Here is a 19793-nt window from a genome sequence, read left to right as displayed (position 1 = left end):
TTTGTTTAAAGATTCAGTATACCTGCATTTTTCTTATTGTATAGCTATTCTATAATAATCTGTTTAATATTGGCACATAAGTGTTGAGGGATCATTTAATAGCTAAGGACTTGAAGGTTCCTAAAGGTGTTCAGTTTTAACCAAATTGGGGGTTGGAAAATTCAGAGGATTGGGGGAAGCTAACTAGTGAACCAGCTGTAAAATTACAGACTGCTTAGTGCCAGCCCAGGAGAGGATTCATCTGTTTCCTGTGCAGATAAGGCTGTGATAAATTGAAATTATATAAATTATTATATAGTAGAGATCTGTGCATAATAGAACTGTTTTATTATTCCTCTATTGAGGGTCTGATTCTTAGTCTCTGAAATCTGTGTAATAGGAAACATTCTCTCTTTATGCCTTCTTTCTAGAACTCTGACTCAATTTTCTGTGGTGATCTCTCTGGGGGAAAAAAAAACAAAAAAAAAACAGGGATGGGTTCATGGGCTATAGGTATTACCAATTATTAGGCTTATTGAATTACCAATTATTAGGCTTTTCAATATTTGATGATAGTTAATGTGACTTTCAAGGCATACTTCACTTTCAATGCATATCCAGCATAGCTCCCTGCTTCAACGGTAGGGGAGAAGAAAAACTGATACTTCACGCATAACCAGCACAGCTCTCTGCTTCAACGGCAGGGGAGAAGAAAAACTGATACTTCACGCATATCCAGCATAGCTCTCTGCTTCAACGGCAAGGGAGAAGAAAAACTAATACTTCACGCATATCCAGCATAGCTCCCTGCTTCAACAGCAGGGGAGAAGAAAAACTAAAACTTCACGCATATCCAGCATTGCTCTCTGCTTCAACGGCAGGGGAGAAGAAAAACTGATACTTCACGCATATCCAGCATTGCTCTCTGCTTCAACGGCAGAGAGCTATGCTGCCGCTTACCCAACTAATCAAGCTTGATATTTCACTTGGAAGCAGCTCCATCACTGCTCTCTACATTAATGGTGGAGGTGAAAGGGAAATAGAACCTAAGGTTAATAAGAGCCAAGAGAAACAGATAAGTATGAGAAAAAAGAAGTGTGAAGTTTGCTGGGCAGACTGGATGGACCGATTGGTCTTCTTCTGCCGTCATTTCATTTCTATGTTTCTATATACCCCTTCACCCAAGCTCACTAAACTGCGCTCCACCAAAGAAAGAGCCTTCTCCCTCGCAGGGCCCTCCCTCTGGAACAAGCTGCCTACCTCCCTCCGCCAAGAAACATGTCCTAAAATCTTCAAACAGAACCTCAAAACTTGGCCCTTCACTCACTCATACACCTAAATAGCAGCTCTCCCTCCATCTCCCTTCTAAGCTCTTAACACCATGCCATCTAGGGATGTGAATCGTTTTTTGACGATTTAAAATATCGTCCGATATATTTTAAATTGTCAAAAAATCGTTAGGGCCACGATACAATACCAATTTCCCCGATTTATCGTTAAAAAAATCGTAAATCGGGGGAAGTGGGAGGGCAGGAAAACCGGCACACTAAAACCCCCTAAAACCCACCCCCGACCCTTTAAATTAAATCCCCCACCCTCCCGAACCCCCCCCCCCCAATGCTTTAAATTACCTGGGGATCCGGCGGTGGTCCAGAACGGCGGCGGTCCGGAACGGCCCCCTCAATAGAATCGTGTTTTCAGCCGGCGCCATTTTTCAAAATGGCCACCGCAAAATGGCGGCGGCCATAGGCAAAAACGATTCGACGGAGGAGGTCGTTCCGGACCCCCGCTGGACTTTTGGCAAGTCTTGTGGGGGTCAGGAAGCCCCCCCAAGCTGGCCAAAAGTTTCCTGGGAGTCCAGCGGGGTTCCGGGAGCGATTTCTTGCCGCAAATCGTTTTCGTACGGAAAATGGCGCCGGCAGGAGATCGACTGCAGGAGGTCGTTCAGCGGGGGTTCCGGACAACACGATTCTATTGAGGGGGCCGTTCTGGACCACCGCCGGATCCCCAGGTAATTTAAAGTATTGGGGGGGGGTTCGGGAGGGTGGGGGATTTAATTTAAAGGGTCGGGGTGGGTTTTAGGGGGGTTTAGTGTGCCGGCTCACGATTTTAACGATTTTTCACGATAGTTTACACACCCAAACGGCAACAATACGATTCCCTCCCCCTCCCAGCCGAAATCGATCGTTAAGACGATCGAGGACACGATTCACATCTCTAATGCCATCCCCGTTTTTTTTTCTCTCTTTCTTCTCCATCCCGAAGTTACAATTTGTTAGTACAACCTGAGAAAGCTACCATAAAGCAATCTACACATATTCCGCAGAGAGTTTTTCAGCCTCCCCCTCCTCCCCTTCTTAGTCAACCGGAACTCTAATTTGTCAGTCTAATTCCAGTAACCTTTTAGAATGCACTCCGTAATTCTCATGTAAATACCTGCTCTTATTATTTCGTACTGCTGCCTTGTAAAAATGCGATGTTAATTATATTCAGCCTCCCTTCCCTCTCCTCCACCTCCCCCCTTGCTCCTTCCTCATTCCCACTCCCCACATCCCCCTCCCCTCTTACCTCCCATCTCCCCATTCCCCCTCTCCCCCCCTGCTCCTCCTTCGCCTCCACCTTTCCCCCCTGCTCCTCCCTCACCTCTCCCTCTCCCCCTGCTCCCCCTACTCCCCTTGCTCCTGCCTGCTCCTCTTCCCCCCCCCCCCCCCCTCCCCTCCCCCCCGGGCCCTTTAGCCCTCCTGTCCTTCCATTAGTTGTTCATACAGTTACCTGTTCCATGTAAAGCATTTTGCTAGTTTCGTTCTTTGTAAACCGACGAGATGTTCGCAACGTACGTCGGTATATAAATACTATTAATAAATAAATAATAAATAAATTACAGAGCTACTATGTTCTGTTTTAGCAGATTGATCCAGATGGCTATAATAAAATATAAGAGGATAAGAACATAAGAATTTGCCATAATGGGTCAGACCAAGGGTCTATCAAGCCCAGCATCCTGTTTCCAACAGAGGCCAATCCAGGCCATAAGAACCTGGCAGGATCCCAAAACTAAGTATATCCCACAGTACTGATGCTAATAATAGAAGTGGCTATTTTCTAATTCAACTTAGAACATAAGAAAATGCCATACTGGGTCAGACCAAGGGTCCATCAAGCCCAGCATCCTGTTTCCAACAGTGGCCAATCCAGGCCATAAGAACCTGGCAAGTACCCAAAAACTAAGTCTATTCCATGTAACCATTGCTAATGGCAGTGGATATTTTCTAAGTCAACTTAATTAATAGCAGGTAATGGACTTCTCCTCCAAGATCCTATCCAATCCTTTTTTAAACACAGCTATACTAACTGCCCTAACCACATCCTCTGGCATCAAATTCCAGAGTTTAATTGTACATAGAGTGAAAAAGAACTTTCTCTGATTAGTTTTAAATGTGCCCCATGCTAACTTCATGGAGTGCCCCCTAGTCTTTCTACTATCCGAAAGAGTAAATAACCGATTCACATCTACCCGTTCTAGACCTCTCATGATTTTAAACACCTCTATCATATCCCCCCTCAGCCATCTCTTCTCCAAGCTGAAAAGTCCTAACCTCTTCAGCCTTTCCTCATAGGGGAGCTGTTCCATTCCCCTTATCATTTTGGTTGCTCTTCTCTGTTCCTTCTCCATCACAATTATATCTTTTTTGAGATGCGGCGACCAGAATTGTACACAGTATTCAAGGTGCGGTCTCACCATGGAGCGATACAGAGGCATTATGACATTTTCCGTTTTATTCACCATTCCCTTTCTAATAATTCCCAACATTCTGTTTGCTTTTTTGTAACAAGTGTTTCTCCGAGGACAGCAAGATATCAGTCCTCACACATGGGAGACATCATCTGATAGAGCCATTATGTTGGCATTTCTAAAACGTTGAGCCTCTCTGAGCATGCTCACACATGCATACGGAGTCTCCTCAGTCTTATAACACAGAATTTGAAGAAAAACCCATAAAGTGGAGACCCAATTCCACAGGAAAGTGGGCAGGTCTCTGGAGGACTGATATCCTGCTATCCTCAAACACCTGTAACAGGTAAGCAACTCTGCTTTCTCCGATGACAAGCAGGATAGTAGGTGTCACACATGGGTGAATCCCTAGCTAGAGGCAATCCCCAACAAAAAAGGGGACAACATCTGCTGCCAATGGGCACCAACTGCTAATTTGTTTGGCAACAGGCATTTATTGTAATAGAAGAGGGGCCCATCTGAAGAAAAACAATGGGCCCTAGGTGGCAACAGACTTGGGTTCTACACCTTAAACAAGTTCTGAAGGACAGATTGGCCAATCCTGCTGTCACGTCATTGCTGGGCAGACTCGAAGTCCTGGGTGCTGAGCCCATCTACATGCGCTGCCCATTCTAGGGTGGACAAATCCATTGTCAGAACAATTTGCACTGGAGTAATATGGAAAGAAACCCTCTTATCAAATTGAATTTTCTTGCCACCAGGACAAAGAGTCCCAGAGTGACATGGATGCAATCCCAAAGATCCAGAGTGATCTGAAACCACTGGAACCTTACGGCCTGATTTTTAATCCCCCGTGCATGTAAAATCTGGAGCTTACACACACAGCTGGACTTGTGTATGCCACGCATATTTTAGAAGGTTTCCAGCCGCACGCATAACCCCCATTATGCGCCCAAGAGCCAGGCCTCGGCAAAGGGGTGGTACAGGGGGCAAGGAGGGGCAGTCCTGAGAGCGGAGAGCGGTGGGGCCGGAAGTGGCCGGTACAGCGGCCATTTGCTGCTGTGCCGGGGAATTGCATCGGCAGCTTGGCAGCGCAATCAACTTGCTGCAACTCCGGAAAAAGAGCAAATGGTAAATTAAAAATTTGGGGGTTAGCTAGGATAGGGATAGAGAGTGGGGAGATTAGGGGAAGAGGGAGGGAAGGAGGGAGGTTAGGTAGGGGGGTAGAGAAGTTCCCTTCCAGTCCGCTCCCATTTTCTAACATACATGCACGCATTCATGGGTGCGCGCTACCCGGCGCAGACACATGGACGCAGCTATTTTATAACACATGCATGTAAGCGCCCACGTGTTATAAAATGTGAGGGGTGCGCGCACATGTGCGGTGGATTTTAACATCTGCACACACGTGTGCATGCGGCCTGCGACTTGCACGCACAGGGGCGGTAAATTTTCCATGTATGAGTGGTGACCCGATTGGCCTTATTCCCAAAGAGAAATAACCGATTCACATGTTCTTGGAGTCAGCACCAGGTGTCAGTACAAGAGCTGTTGTTTCTGGATTCAGCAGTGGGTGCCACCATACGAGCTGCTTCTCTTGATTACGCTCTGTCGGGCCGATACAGTAAAGTGCGCTCTGTGTTTGGCCGCTCGTTTTCTCACTATTTTTACCTCTTATACAGTAAGGGGTATTAGCGCGTCAAAAATGCGCGGCCATCCCCCCCCCCCCCCCCCCGAACTAATAGCGCCCGCAACATGCAAATGCATGTTGATGGGCTAATTAGTCACTCCCACGCGATACAGAAAGCAAAATGCACAGCGAAGCCGCACATTTTACTTTCTGAAATTAACGCCTGCCAAAGGTGCCAAAGGTGACCTGCGGATCTGCTAAGATTTTGTAGTTGTTGGATTTTGGAACTTTTGCGAAGCTTGTTGAAGTTAACTGTTCTTGAGATCTTTTTTTTTTTTTGGAGAATGTTTCATCTTCCCAGCTTTTTACTTTATTCTGGAGCTGGAAGAGTTACCCTACCCTTCACGGGGAAGGACATTTTCCAAAGAACACTGGTTCAGCTGGGAAAGAAACACCCAGGGTTTTTTTTTTTTCCCAATTATGAGTTTGTTCTGATGGCAGGCGTTAATTTCATCTGGCACCGGGAAAGCGTACAGAAAAGCTGAAAAAATTGCTTTTCTGAACACCTTCCGACTTAATATCATAGCGATATTAAGTCGGAGGCCCCAAAAATAAAAAAAAAAATGTAAAAATCTGCCCGCGGCCCGTGGGTTGGAAAACGGATGCTCAATTTCGCCGGCATCCGTTTTCCGAACCCGTGGCTGTCAGCAGGTTCGAGAACCGACGCCAGTAAAATTGAGCGTCGGCTGTCAAACCCGTTGACAGCCACCACTTCTGTCAAAAAGGAGGCGCTAGGGACGCGCTAGTGGCCCTAGCGCCTCCTTTTACCGCAGGCCCTAATTTGCGTGCGGGTCGATACTGATTTGCGCGCCCAGGACACTGGCCTGTGCGCACATCGGGAGAGTGGGCACTCGCCAGCTCTCCCACGCTTCTTTCCGTATCAGCCCGTGTGTCAGCAGAAGAGCTGCTATTCCTGGACTCACCACCAGATGTCAGTTAAGAGCTTTTGCTCCTGGATTCACCAGTGGGTACCACCATATGAGCTGCTGATCTTGGATCCTCACTAAGTTTCAGCAGAAGAGTGTCTGCTCCTGGACTCACCACTAGGTGTCAGTAAAAGAGCTCTTATTCCTGTCACCAATGGGTGCCACCATATGAGCTGCTGCTCTTGCATCCTCACTAAGCAGAAGAGCTGCTGCTCCTCTACTCCCCGTAAGTATGAATTTTAGGGGTGTTCTTGTCTTAATTTGTAGTTTATTCCTGTGACCAGGAAAACCAGTTGTTTGAGACAGGTTTCTCAGCTCCCCAAATGCTTGAGGGGAAATCTTATTCAGGATTGAAACCCTCGGTACCACTCTTTTGTAAGACGCATTTTGCCCTCCTTAACCAACATCAAGAGTTATCACCTGGGCGATGTGCCCATATCATGCCAGCTCTGTGAGACAGGAGAATCAAACATGAGGTAGACTAGTCCTTTGTGTTCCAACGTAAATGAACCTCAAAAGATCAAATCTATGGATGGTTTCCTACATCATCATTATAAAGAAAGGCTTCTATAATTTATTTATCTACTCTGTAGTGTATCAGTTAGAAAGAAACCTTTCCTTCTCCCTCAGTGCTGAATATGTAAAAGTAGATTCACCAGTGTCTGCTCCTGAGCAGGTGACTCCAACATCGTGCGTGTGACTACAAGCAAACTGCTGTGAAGTCCAGGATCCACACTGGGAGAGGTGCGACTCCGATCCACTGCAGAAAACTCTCTTCAACCACACCGGACCGGAAGCAAGGCCAAAAGGATTTTGTCGTGTGGTTTCAATGGCAGATCCACATCCCAACTGCTTGCACACCACAGCGGCATCTCGGGCATCCCAAGCATCATCACACACCGTGCCCCAGGTGTCATCGTAGTAAACTTCCAGCCGCCCAGCACAGCGACTGCTTCCATTCACCAGCCACACGTCGGAGATACCTGGGAGATGAAAGGGAAGCAGAGTGTGAGACACAATCACCTTCAGAATTCCTCATCTCCAGAGAGCTCTACACCCTGTACACTGAATATTCTTACAATTGTAGTACTGAGATGTAATCGCTAACCCAGGGCTTCACAGACCTGTTCTGACAAACCCAAAGGAAGTCAAGTATTCATGATTTTCCCAATAAATGTTCATGAGATAAAGAAGCATATACTGGTCTCCAATGTATGCAACATTATCTCATATATATTCATTATGGATATACTGAAGCAATGATTGACTGTTGAGTCCTCAGCTCTCTCACTAGGTGTCTCTTTCACTAGATGTCACTATTAGAACAGTAGTTGGGTCTCCCTCACTAGGTGTCATTGTAAGAGCAGGCTAGATGGGCCCAGTGGATCCTGTTTGAATGTAAGACATGGGGGAGAGCAGGAAGGAATCTGGATGTTGTATTCACTCCAGGAGAGAGGGGGTGCCAGCATGGCCATTTGGCTAGGGCCTACAATGTTCAAGGGGCCTACTTTGTTAGGAAACATTTTAAACAAAGCTAAATATATCTATTTCTAACATGTATAAATAAAAATTTCAATTGTAATTGAAGAATTTGCTAACAAAAAAGCTTGCAAAGCCTTCTTAAATAAAAAAAAGTATTTGGGAAATTTAGAAAACAATTTCTTTTATTAAGTATCACATCAGAACCTTACATAGGGGCCTACTTTTCCTTTTCCTTTTTAATTTATAGCTTATTAAATTTCTTAATACATTTTCAATGAAATAAGAAAATAGGAATGTTGTGAATTACATTGTAATAGGATGTTTAACACATTTTAACTAAAAAAAAAAAAGAAAATCCACATTATAGGGAGCCTTTTTTAAGAAATAAAAAATTCATGAAAATATCAATAATAATAAAACTAGGAGATTCATACTATTTATTGCCATTAACTATCCTACACGGAGGCTGCAACTTCTCTATCCACCTTTATCTTGAAGAAAAATTTCCAGATGCCCAGGGTCAGTGAAAACGAATTTATTCTTTTGAAATGAAACCAAGCATTTGCAGGGAAATTTGAGGAAGAAAGTAGCCCCTAGGGTCAATACTCTCTAGGGATGTGAATTGTGTGCCCGATCGTTTTAACGATCAGGTTCGGCTGGAGGGGGGGGGGGAAATCTGATCGTTAGAGATGTGAATTGGGATCGGTTCCGATTCCAATTCACATTTCACATCACTAATTTTTTTTAGTGAGGCCCACGCCGATAAAAAAAACCCCACCCGAGCCTTTAAAATTACCCCCTTAGCCTCCTCCACTCTCCCGAACCCCCCCCCAAAAAAACGTTTTACACATACCTGGTGGTCCAGGGGGGCCGAGGGGAGTGATCTCCCGTTCCCAGGCCATCGGCTGCGCTAAAAAAATGGCGCCGATGGCCCTTTGCCCTTACCATGTGACAGGGCAAAGGTAGCGCTATTTTGAATATTGGCACTATGGCCTGAGTGCAGGAGATCGCTCCCGGACACCCGCTGGACCCCCAGGGACTTTTGGCCAGCTTGGGGGGGGGGCCTCCTGACCCCCACAAGACTTGCCAAAAGTCCAGCGGGAGTCCGGGAGCGACCTCCTGCACGCCGGCCGTATTGCCAGTATTCAAAATGGCGCCGGCGCTACCTTTGCCCTCACTATGTCACAGGGGCCGACCGTTGGCCGACTGTCAGCCCCTCCCCCAGGGGGAGAAATATATACGCTCCAGACGTCGGGGGACAAAAAAACAAAATGGCGCCGGCGCTACCTTTGACCTGTCATATGACAGGTCAAAGGTAGCGCCGGCGCCATTTTGTTTCTACAACGCACGGAGGTCCGAGGTCCGAGAGTAAAAGATCACACCGGGACCCTTCCTCTGGACCCCAGGTAATTTAAGGCATTTTGTGGGGGGGGGTTCGGGAGGGTGGGGGATTTATTTTAAAGGGTCGGGGTGGGTTTTAGGGTTGTTTTAGTGTGCCGGTTTTCCCGCCCTCCCTCTTCCCCTCCCCCTTCCCCCGATTTACGATTTTTTGATGATAAATCGGGGGAATTGTTATTGTATCGCAGCTCTAATGATTTTTGACGATTTAAAATATATCGGACAATATTTTAAATCGTCAAAAAACGATTCACATCCCTAATGTATAATGTAATCATTTATGTTTTGTGTTTCTATGTATAAAGCCTGTTGCTGCATTATGTTCCATTGTAAACCGAGGTGATGTTCCAAACGTTCCGTGGTATATAAAAATCCCTTAAATAAATAAATAAATAAAATAAATAGGAGATACATTTCTTTACAGAAAGGGTGGATGATGAATGGAATGAACTCCCAGTGGAGGTGGTGGAATTCAAGAAAGCCCAGGACACGCACAGAGGATCCCTGATAGGGACGAGGTAAAAGGGATATGTGATATTCTCTCGGCAGGGCGGCGGGATGGAATGGATGGGACTATTGGTCTTTGTCTGATATCATTTTCTATGGTAGGAGCAGGGTTAGGTCATTGGAGTTTTTCTCTCAAGTCAGCTGTCAGTCCCTCTAGGGCAGAGTCAGGGGGAGAAATAATAAGGACAAATGAAAAGGTAGGTAAAGGAATCATGATATAATGATACCACAGGCTGACTCAAACTCCCCAGAACCAAGTTGGATCAGTGCTAGTGAGTTGATGGTTGTTGGATAGGGTCCTGCCCAGCAAGACCACAGTGTCCTAGGAGGTCAGATGTTCTGACCACTGCATCACCAATTTTTATAACTTTTTAGAGTATTACAAAATCACAATGCAAGACATGATGTTGGTGGGAGAGGGGTAGAGAGTTGGATTAAGTAAGAATGCTCATTTACTCACCAAGATGGTAGAGAACCAATGAGAAAGAAAATCAAATATGATTTAGATAAGGAGTGATATCATACAAGTGGTCAAGCTTCTATGGCTAACAGCTGGGATATATCCTTGCAGTGTGGCACAGTGGGGCAAACTGGATGAGCAATTGGTCCTCTTCTGCTGTCATCTACTGTGTTACTACTCGGTAAACCTTTATCTGAGAACACCATACCATGATCAAAAAGCCAAAACTTGTGTCAACCTCATACACACAGCTCAAGCAATTCTCTGAGGCTGAACATCAATTACTTTGATTTTATGAGTCAGGGTGAGGTGGTCACTTCAGGCAGTAAACTTTGGAAGCAGAAAAAAACTGCCCCTCCCCAAACTCCTCTAGCAGCCACCAACACAACAAAGGACCCGGGCAGAATTCCCTCCTCACGGAGTCTCCTTCATCTGAGAGGCATACTAAGGGGGGAGCAAGGGGGTGGTCCACCCCGGGTGTTAACAGGCGGAGGGATGACACTGCCATGGCCTCGCAGTGACGCACAGAAGTAACATGCCCTGCAGTGCCACCGGCCATTCCCTGGATCTGGCAGTAGAAGAAGAGGCCCTGCAGGGGGATACTGGCGTTTCCTCTGAGCCAGCAGCAGATGAAGAGGCCATGTTCTGCAGCCAGCCGCTAAACTTTCAAAAGGGAAACTTTGAGAAAATGAGAAAAATAGTTGGAAAAAAACTGAAAGGAGCAGCTACAAAGGTAAAAAGTGTGCAAGAGGCGTGTTCATTGTTAAAAAATACCATCCTAGAAGCACAGTCCAGATGTATTCCACACATTGTCAGGTCGATACAGTAAGGCCGCGGTAGAAACAGTGCGGCAGTGTCAGGCGCACCCTTCCTCCCCGCACGCACAGTTCTCTTGACCTAGCGCCTGATACTCTCTTCTAATTGCATGCAAATGCATGCCGCGGCTGTAAAGCGTTAGGGAAGGGTTATGCCCGAGCAACCCATTTTACTTATAGGCGCTTAATACAGCGCCTATACAGTAACCTGGGTGCGCTGGTACCTGTCATTTCAAATGACATTTGAAATGACAAGCACCAGGAAGTGTAAAAATCAAAATTTTTAAATACCTGTCGGAGGGCCGCGTGGGTCCAGGCGGCCGGCGGGATCCGGGGAGCCAGTGGTCGCGTGTTAAATCTAGGCCGCGGGCGGGTGGGCGCCTGTTCCGGGCGGCGGGTGATCGCGTGTTAAATCTAGGCCGGGTCGCACAGGCGCGCATTCATCCGCCTGGATGAATGCGCGCCTGTGCGACCCCTGCGATTCGGCGCTCAAGGCGTGACGTCACGGCATGTGACTGCCTTGAGCGCCGAATCGCAGGGGTCGCACAGGCGCACATTCATTCATCCAGGCGGAGGAGCCGGGGGCGAAAGCAGCCGGCTCCTCCGCCTGGATGAATGAATGCGACCCCTGCGATTCGGCGCTCAAGGCAGTCACATGCCGTGATGTCACGGCATGTGACTGCCTTGAGCGCCGAATCGCAGGGGTCACACAGGCGCGCATTCATTCACTGCCGGTGGGGGCCGGCAGTGAATGAATGCGCGCCTGTGCGACCCGGCCTAGATTTAACACGCGACCACCCGCCGCCCGCCGGCCATCTCGAACTAACGCGTGTCCCCCCGCCGCCGCTGCCGCCGCCACCTGGAACAGGCGCCCACCCGCCCGCGGCCTAGATTTAACACGCGACCACCCGGCTCCCGCCGCCACCGGCCGCCTGGACCCACGCGGCCCTCCGACAGGTATTTAAAAATTTTTATTTTTTTTTCTGACAGGTTTTATGTGTCCCACATCATTACATTTTCTCGATCATCTCTGTATCGCTTTTTTTTTTAATTGTGTTTTATTGTTTTTGAGTATCTTAAGCGGTGTCGATGGATTTGTTACTAGACTCAGTCCTAACTCCTACTCGGGGGAGGCGGTAAACTAACACGTTACGGCCGCGGCAAAACAGTGCGTTACTAATGAGATAACCTGAGCGCGCGTTACGGTATCGGAGGGGAATAGCTAATTCCTTCATTATACAGCTAATTCGTTCATTTACATGCCGGGTGCGGGAAGGGTTACGCGTCTGTTTTAAGAAGCGCTACGGACGCGCGAAACTGGAGACTGTATTGCTGGTTTGCCTTACGCGTCTGAATTGTGCGCAGCGAGCTCGTTACAGACAAGAAATCTTCAACTGAACGTTACTGTATCGAGCTGTAAGAAAGGTGGAAAGAAGGCAAAACGATTACCGGCATGGTTAAAAGGGGAGGTGAAAGAAGCTATTTTAGCCAAAAGATCTTCATTCAAATGTTGGAAGAAGGATCCAACAGAGGAAAATGGGATAGAGTATAAGCAGTAGTAAGATAAATATAAGACATTGATAAGACAGGTGTCAGAAAATATGTTATTAAATAGGAAAATGTGTTTATTAGTAATTACCTATATTCAATGTAGTCAGTAAACATTAAATTTATTTATTTATTTATTTATTTATATGCTTCTCATATGCCCTGTACTAGAAAGGGGCCTCTTTAGGGGAAGCTTTCCAAGTACAGACAGTTTTCCTGTGGCCTTGGAAGTTCAGAAGAAAAAATAAAAAAAATAGAAGATCCTTTTATTTCTTATCTCTGTTCTAGTTTAGAAGGAAATGGTGGCTCTTCCTGACTACCCCCGTCGGAAGGGGGCAAGGAAGATAACTTTAATGAGCTGGGAAACCTTTCAGCTCCAGACCACTCTATTTCAGGAAGGGGGGCAAATTTGTTAACTTTTGAAAGAGAAGGAGCAGACTAGCCCCTACCTTTTACTGTTTATTTAAACCACTGCTAGCAAACAGAAAGGGCAATGCAGGCAGAACTTTGATTGACCGCATGCACGAGAGAGAGACAGGCAATAGCAGGCTATCTTCATGAGATCTGGTGAGAAATTTCACTTTTCTGCATATGACAACCCTTTTCTAATTAAGTATTATTATTTTTAGCAAGTATTAGCAAGATATGTATCAGAAATGCATTTATTTTACTGGAGAAATGTCTTTAGTAGATGTCTATCTAATCTCTATTGTGGCAGTCACACTTCTAGCTTTGCACTGTGTTATTCAAATGAGATTTAAGCACTGTAATGTCTCAAAGTTATTCATACGCTTTAAAAGATTATCATTTCTTTTATCTGGAATAAAAGAGATTATTTTCACACATTCAGACTGGTTCATTTCTCTAAAGCTAGAATCCATATCTCTAAACAATAAACGTCTACTTAAGGGTAGAATATTCGTATGAATCAGTTAGAGTTGGAGCAGAGCACAACCCTGTCACATTCAATGACACAGGATAGGATAAGAGAGAATTTGAAAAGAAGTTGGCCATAGAGGCAAATACTCACAGTAAAAACTTTTTGAAATATATATGAAGCAGAAAGCCTGTGAGGGAGTCAGTTGGACCGTTAGATGATTGAGGGGTTAAAGTGGCACAGATAGGCTAAGGCCATCGGGGAAGGATTAAATGGTTTCTTTGCTTCTGTGTTTACTGAAGAGGATGTTGAGAGATACCTGTTCCGGAGAAGGTTTCATGGGAAATTTCAGATGAACTGAACCAAATCACGGTGAATCTGGAGAATGTGATAAGTCTGATTGACAGACTGAAGAGTAATGGATCATCTGGACCAGATGGTATACACCCCAGTGATCTGAAGGAACTGACAAATGAAATTTCAGATCTATTAGTTAAAATTTACATTTTCAGATAATGGAAGTACTAGGGGGCATGCCATGAAGTTAGCAAGGAGCACATTTAAAACTAATCAGAGAAAATTCTTTTTCACTCAATGCACAGTTAAGCTCTGGAATTTGTTGCCAGAGGACGTGGTTAGTGCAGTTAGTGTAGCTGGGTTTAAAAAAGGTTTGGATAAGTTCTTAGAGGAGAAGTCCATTAACTGCTAATAATCAAGTTGACTTAGAGAATAGCTTCTGCTATTATGGCATCAGTAGCATGGGATCTTCTTTGTGTTTGGGCATTTGCCAGGTTCTTATAGCCTGGTTTGGCACTGTTGGAGACAGGATGTTGGGCTTGATGGACCCTTAGTCTGACTCAGTATGGCAATTTCTTATGTTCTTATGTTCTTAAGAGGTCTAAAATGTGTGAGAGAGTGAGAAATTGGCCCTGAGAGTGAGGACTGTGTGTGAGAGGGTAGCTGTGTGTGCTTATGAGTGTATGAGAGGGTGTGAGTGTGTGTGTATGTATTAGAGAGTGCCTGTATTTGAGAGGCTGTGTGTGTGTGCATGTGTGCATGTGAGAGATTGTGAGCCTGGTAGGGTGAGAGAGCATGTGTGAGGGTGCTTGGGGGTGAGAGAGCATGTGTGAGGGTGCTTGAGTGTGGGTGCCAGAGAGAGGGAGCCTATGGAGGGCACCATCTCATCCCTTGCCTCAGGCAGCAGATTGCCTTGAACTGCTCCTTAGAGTAAAATTCAAAGACAACATTTTGCTCTTGTTTACCTGATGGTGAGCACCTGACTCCTGCCCTTCGGCTTGAGTTGCATTGATTCTTCAGCAATAGCTGGGACCCACATAAAGAGAGATCTGTCTCGGTGCCAGAACAGAAAACATTATCCAGCCAAACTGGTCCTGAATCAGTGCTGACACCAACTTCAGCTGTGGCTTCCATGGCAGGTCCACATCCAGCTTGTCTGCAGACCATGGCAGCATCACGAATGTCCCAGTCATGATCACAGACTGAGCCCCAGGTGTTATTGTAATAAACCTCCACTTTTCCCTCACAAGAATGGTGTCCGTTCACCAGCCTCACCCGAGAAAAAGAGGAGCCTGAAATAGAGATAGCATAGGATATGATTATCATCTTGCACTACCAGCACTATATTGAGAGCCATCAAAATATCATCCTACCAGTTATTAATTTGTATCTGTCCCTAGTAGTCTTGCTCCTTGGTATCGTTCCTTTTTGGGCACAGAAATATTAATCTGATGTACACTCACATGCCCAATTACCTTGCAGAAGGTGTCCCTGGGATCTCAACCAAACTAGCAGGAGAAGCCCCCTTCAGGAGGGACTGTCGGTCCTTGGAAGCCTAATTTCTTGTGCATCTACCTGGGGAATATGGTGTCAATGGGTGGCATTTCCTTCCTTTCACCAGACAGCTCAGGGGGAATATAATAGAGGTCTATAAAATCATGAGAGGTCTAGAATGGGTAAATAAAAATTGGTTATTTACTCTTTCAAATAATAAAAGGACTCCATGAAGGGGTACTCCATGAAGTTATCAAGTAGAACATTTAAAACAAACTGGAGAAAATTATTTTTCTCTCGATGCACAATTAAGCTCTGGAATTTGTAGGGATGTGCATTCATTTGTAATGAAATAGGAAATAAAGACGATATTTCCTATTTCATTGCGGTTCGTGAGGATATGAAACAATAGGAAAATCCACAAAATTTCGTGTGGTTTTCTTATTGTTTTTTTTTTTTTGGGGGGGGGAGAAAGAGCACATTGAAAAAAAAACAAAACCCAAACCCACCCCAACTCTTCAAATTTAATTAATTGCAACCTCCCCCCCAATACTTGCCAAAGGTCCCTGATGGTCCAGTGGGGTCCCAGGAGCAATCTCCCACTCTCAGGCCGTCGGCTGCCACTAATCAAAATGGCGCCAGTGGCTCTTTGCCCTTACCATGTGACAGGGGCTACCGGTGCCATTGGTCAGCCACTGTCACATGGTAGGAGCAATGGATGGCCCAGGGCAAGCGAAATAAAATCGGCCCTAACCGTGGGAAACAAAATTTCCCGCGGCAGGTCAATAATGAAGGCCAAACCAAAAGGTTCAGCCGGATCACATCTCTAGGAATTTGTTGCCAGAAAATGTGGTTGCAGCTAATGTAGCTGGGTTTAAAAAATGTTTGGATAAGTTCTTGGAGAAATCCATTAATTGCTGTTAATCAAGTTGACTTTGGGAATAACCACTGCTATTTCTGGCATTAGTAGCATGGGATCTAATTAACATTTGGGTTCTTGACAGGTACTTGTAATCTGAATTGGCCACTGTTGGAAACAGGATGCTGTACTTGATGGAGCTTGATGGAGCCTTGGTCTGCCTCAGTAAGGCACATTTTTAAGTTTGTATGTTCTTATGTTCACCCTAATCCCCACTGTACTCCAAGTGTTACCTATGAGTAGGAAAGCAACTGAACCATTGAATACTGCCAGTTATGAGATGGGATCCGCAGTATCCAGACTGATTTTGACATTCTGTCTGTTCTACTGCTGGGTCAACACCCTCCTGTGAGACATACTCTGCCTCCCAATCTGGCACCGAGTCCCATCCTCCTGTACTATTGAACTCTACTTCTCGATCTTCCCATAAGTCTCAGTGATTCCAGTGCAGCTTTCATACAGCTTGGACAAACTCTGCCTTTCTTAAGTCTAAAACCAAGGCCAAGGCCAAGGCCAAACCACAGGTAGGAAATGCAAAAAGAAAGAGGAGAAACTCCAGTCCTTGCTGGCCTTTTCTCTCTGCTCTTAAACCTGATGTCCAATATTTTAATGAACCCTTGACATTCAGGATGAGGATCCATTTGCTTGGTAAAATTCTTATTTGATACATTCCCAACACAACTTCCTCTTTTAGTGAAAGTTCTGCAATTCCTGACTTTGTTTGTGAAGTGATATTTGACTGTAATTCAGCAGAAAGGCTCAAGGGGTTGTTGTATGCAAATTCCCAACCTGAAACTTTAACTCTACAAAAGGGGTCTGATCATGTTCACAGTTGGGGTCTAATCTCCTCTTTGACTTGCCAGTCTGACAGCTCATATTACATTTCCTCTTTCAGTTCATTTCAGGGCAGCATGATGTCCCTCTTCCCCCCATCTAAAGTTCTTGTTGTCCTCAACAAAATGTCACTCTTTGCATGTGCCCCTCCCTAAGACTAGAATCTCAAGGCATTTCTTCAAGATTTTAGGGTAAGAGGTAGTCACCAGTTTATGTGATATCATCAGAGCTATCTTAAATCACAATTTCACAATTAAGGAAGTGGAGGAGTGGTTAGAGCAGTGGGCTATGAACCAGGGAAGCAAGAGTTCAAATCCTTCTGCTACTCCTTGAGACTCTGGATAAGTCTCTTCATACGCCACTGGATCACGTACAAACAGATCATGAGCTCTCTGGTGACAGGGAAATACCTTACAGTACCTGAATCTAATCCTCTTTGAAGTACCTGAAAAAGTGGAATATAAACTAAAGAAATTTTAAAAAAAATTATCTGTCTCTCTGGGCTGTATCTATCTCTCACACCCTCCCCCTGTATAGCTCAGAAAAGTGTCTTATCAAATCATACACCTATCTGACAGGGATATAGTCTCTCTAATGTGGCTTCTAGGTGAACTTCAGGATCCTCACTATCATACCCATCTTGTCTTTCTTGCAGTGGATATACTAGTTTCTGGTATTACTTTCAGGCTCCCAGTGTGATCATGTCTCAGATCTTAATCTTCCTCTCCCTTGGGCCAGGGTTGATGAGATTCGGCTATAGCTGTGAAGTCATCTGGAAGAAATGCTAACTGCCCAATGGCCAGAAGGTTATTTCTGTGGGATGTTTTTACTGGCTCTTCTCTCTTCTCTTCTCCTACCCAGTAAACTAGTAGATTGTTCCATTTTTCTTCATCAAGATAAGTGGTAGACCTCCTCCTGTTATCAATCTCATTTTTCCCAGATAGCCCCCAGTTCTCTAACAGAGCTCTGTCTCTTCCATTAAGTCATTCCATCTCAACCTTTGATCATACCATTCTTTGCCCCTCTGGTTCGGTTTGTAGATGAACTCCACAGCCAGCTGCCCCCAACTGCTCTTATAACCTTTTGTACATACTTCTGAAAAGTCTGAGATAATGACCATTCTGCTGCATCCCCAAAACACAGATCAGTCGGTCTCATCTCCGAACATTAGAAAACACGGTAAAAATCCCATAGCATCATTGTAAGTACAGGTATAAGCATGGACAAAGGAAATCACATATTCTTCTTTTATTATTTAGATTTATCTTATGCCTTTTCATTGGTTACTCAATGCAAGTTACATTAATGTACAGTAAGTTTGCTTTCAGGCCCCCAATCTAAGGGGTATATTTGATAAACATTTTCTTCCATTATGTTTCCATGGGGAAAATTCTTAGTAACTACGGCCCTAAATTTGTACCTGAAAAAATGGAGAGTGAAGTGACTTGCCCAAGGCCACATGGAACATCGGTAGAATTTGGCTTTCCCAGTTCTTAGCCTACTGCTTTAATTGCTAAACTACTCCAATCCATTTTGAGCTATACTAAATATCTCCAAATATTTAAAAATTGTCATGGTCCACTCTGCTTGGATGGATAGGAGGTACAGAGTCTAGGCAGGGGCATATCTTGTGCTGAGTTCTGCCTGAAGCAGTCACCGCTCCCCACAAGTTGAGCCTTTGCATATAGGCAGCTGTCAGGACTTCTCAGATGGAAGCAGGAACTAGAAAGGGCAGAAGGCTAGAACTGGAGCAGGGACCAGAATATTAGGGGTGTACATGATAAAAAATTAATTTTCATTTTTCGATTCGTTTCTGGAGGGGGGGGTTTTCACAAGAATATCAGTTCATGGAATGCTTAATTTGTTTTTTTCACACAAATGAAACAAAAATTAATCAAGAATTAAAAAAAAAAAAAAAAACCAAAGAAAAAAACAAAAATGGGACCATTTGGGCCCACCACTCATCCCTCCCATCCACCCAGAAAAATGCTGGGCCAGGATCCCCCTGGTCACTATTTACCCAGTCTGGTGGGGATCCATTGGTGAGGCCTAGGCAGAAGTTGAAGCCTCGGCCTTGTGTAGGCCAAGGCTGCGGTAGATTGCTGCGACCATGGCCTCAGCCTACACAAGGCCGAGGCCTCAGATTAGGATGGAGCTCGGGCCCAGACCTAACACCACAGCCCAGCCTAGAGGTTGGGTCCAGACACTGGGGCTTTGACCCAAACACAAGTCAGATGACTGGAGGCCATGTCCGGACATTGGGGCCAAGGCCCGATCCCAGGACAGACAAAGAGGCTGGACCATGACTCCAGGGCCTCAGCCTGCCCCGGGACAGATGTGAAAGCCTGATTCAAAGGCTGGGTGCCAATGCCAGGGCCTCAGCCCAGACCCAGACCCGATACCTCTGCCTGGAGGATCAGGACCTGATGCTGGAGCTGGGACCAGGCTGAATGCCATGGCTTCGCCCAAGGGCCATATCCTGATGCCGGGACCTAGACCTGGACTCAGGCCCAATGATGGGACTTGACCCAGAGGCCAGGTACCATCAGCTGGGCCTCAGCCTAGGCTGGAGCCTGTGTCCAGGCCTGAAACCATAGCCCAGCCTGGAGGGCTTTGGAATCAAAATGGTGCTGTACGCTGGGGTGAATATGTCAGAGTTAACTCTGGCACTACCCCAGTGGATGGCATCAGTTGGCATAGACGAGCCAAAGAAAGAAGAAGCAGAAGAGGATCTCCGAGGCTCAGGCTCCTGGCCTGGACATGACTGTAAGCTGAGGCCCTGGCATTGGGATCTAGCCTCCAGGATGGGCCCCAGTGTTGGTCCTGGTCCTGGT

The 19793-nt window shown here is 45.7% G+C and overlaps 1 protein-coding gene across 1 annotated transcript in view; it reads right to left on the bottom strand.

The window, feature by feature from the left end:
• LOC115079069 (deleted in malignant brain tumors 1 protein-like) overlaps positions 1 to 19793 on the bottom strand; it is a 129338-nt gene that overhangs the window by 40099 nt on the left and 69446 nt on the right. Inside the window, exons 5-6 of the mRNA XM_029582088.1 lie at positions 14678 to 15004; positions 6985 to 7311 (exon numbers count right to left, since the gene is read on the bottom strand). Coding sequence (XP_029437948.1) covers positions 6985 to 7311; positions 14678 to 15004 — 654 coding nt within the window. The remainder of the gene's footprint in view (positions 1 to 6984; positions 7312 to 14677; positions 15005 to 19793) is intronic.

This window comes from Rhinatrema bivittatum, chromosome 1, assembly GCF_901001135.1.
Source record: "Rhinatrema bivittatum chromosome 1, aRhiBiv1.1, whole genome shotgun sequence".
Lineage (NCBI taxonomy): Eukaryota > Metazoa > Chordata > Amphibia > Gymnophiona > Rhinatrematidae > Rhinatrema > Rhinatrema bivittatum.
Note: the sequence above shows the minus strand (reverse complement) of the source record. Positions and strands in the feature narration are given on the sequence as shown.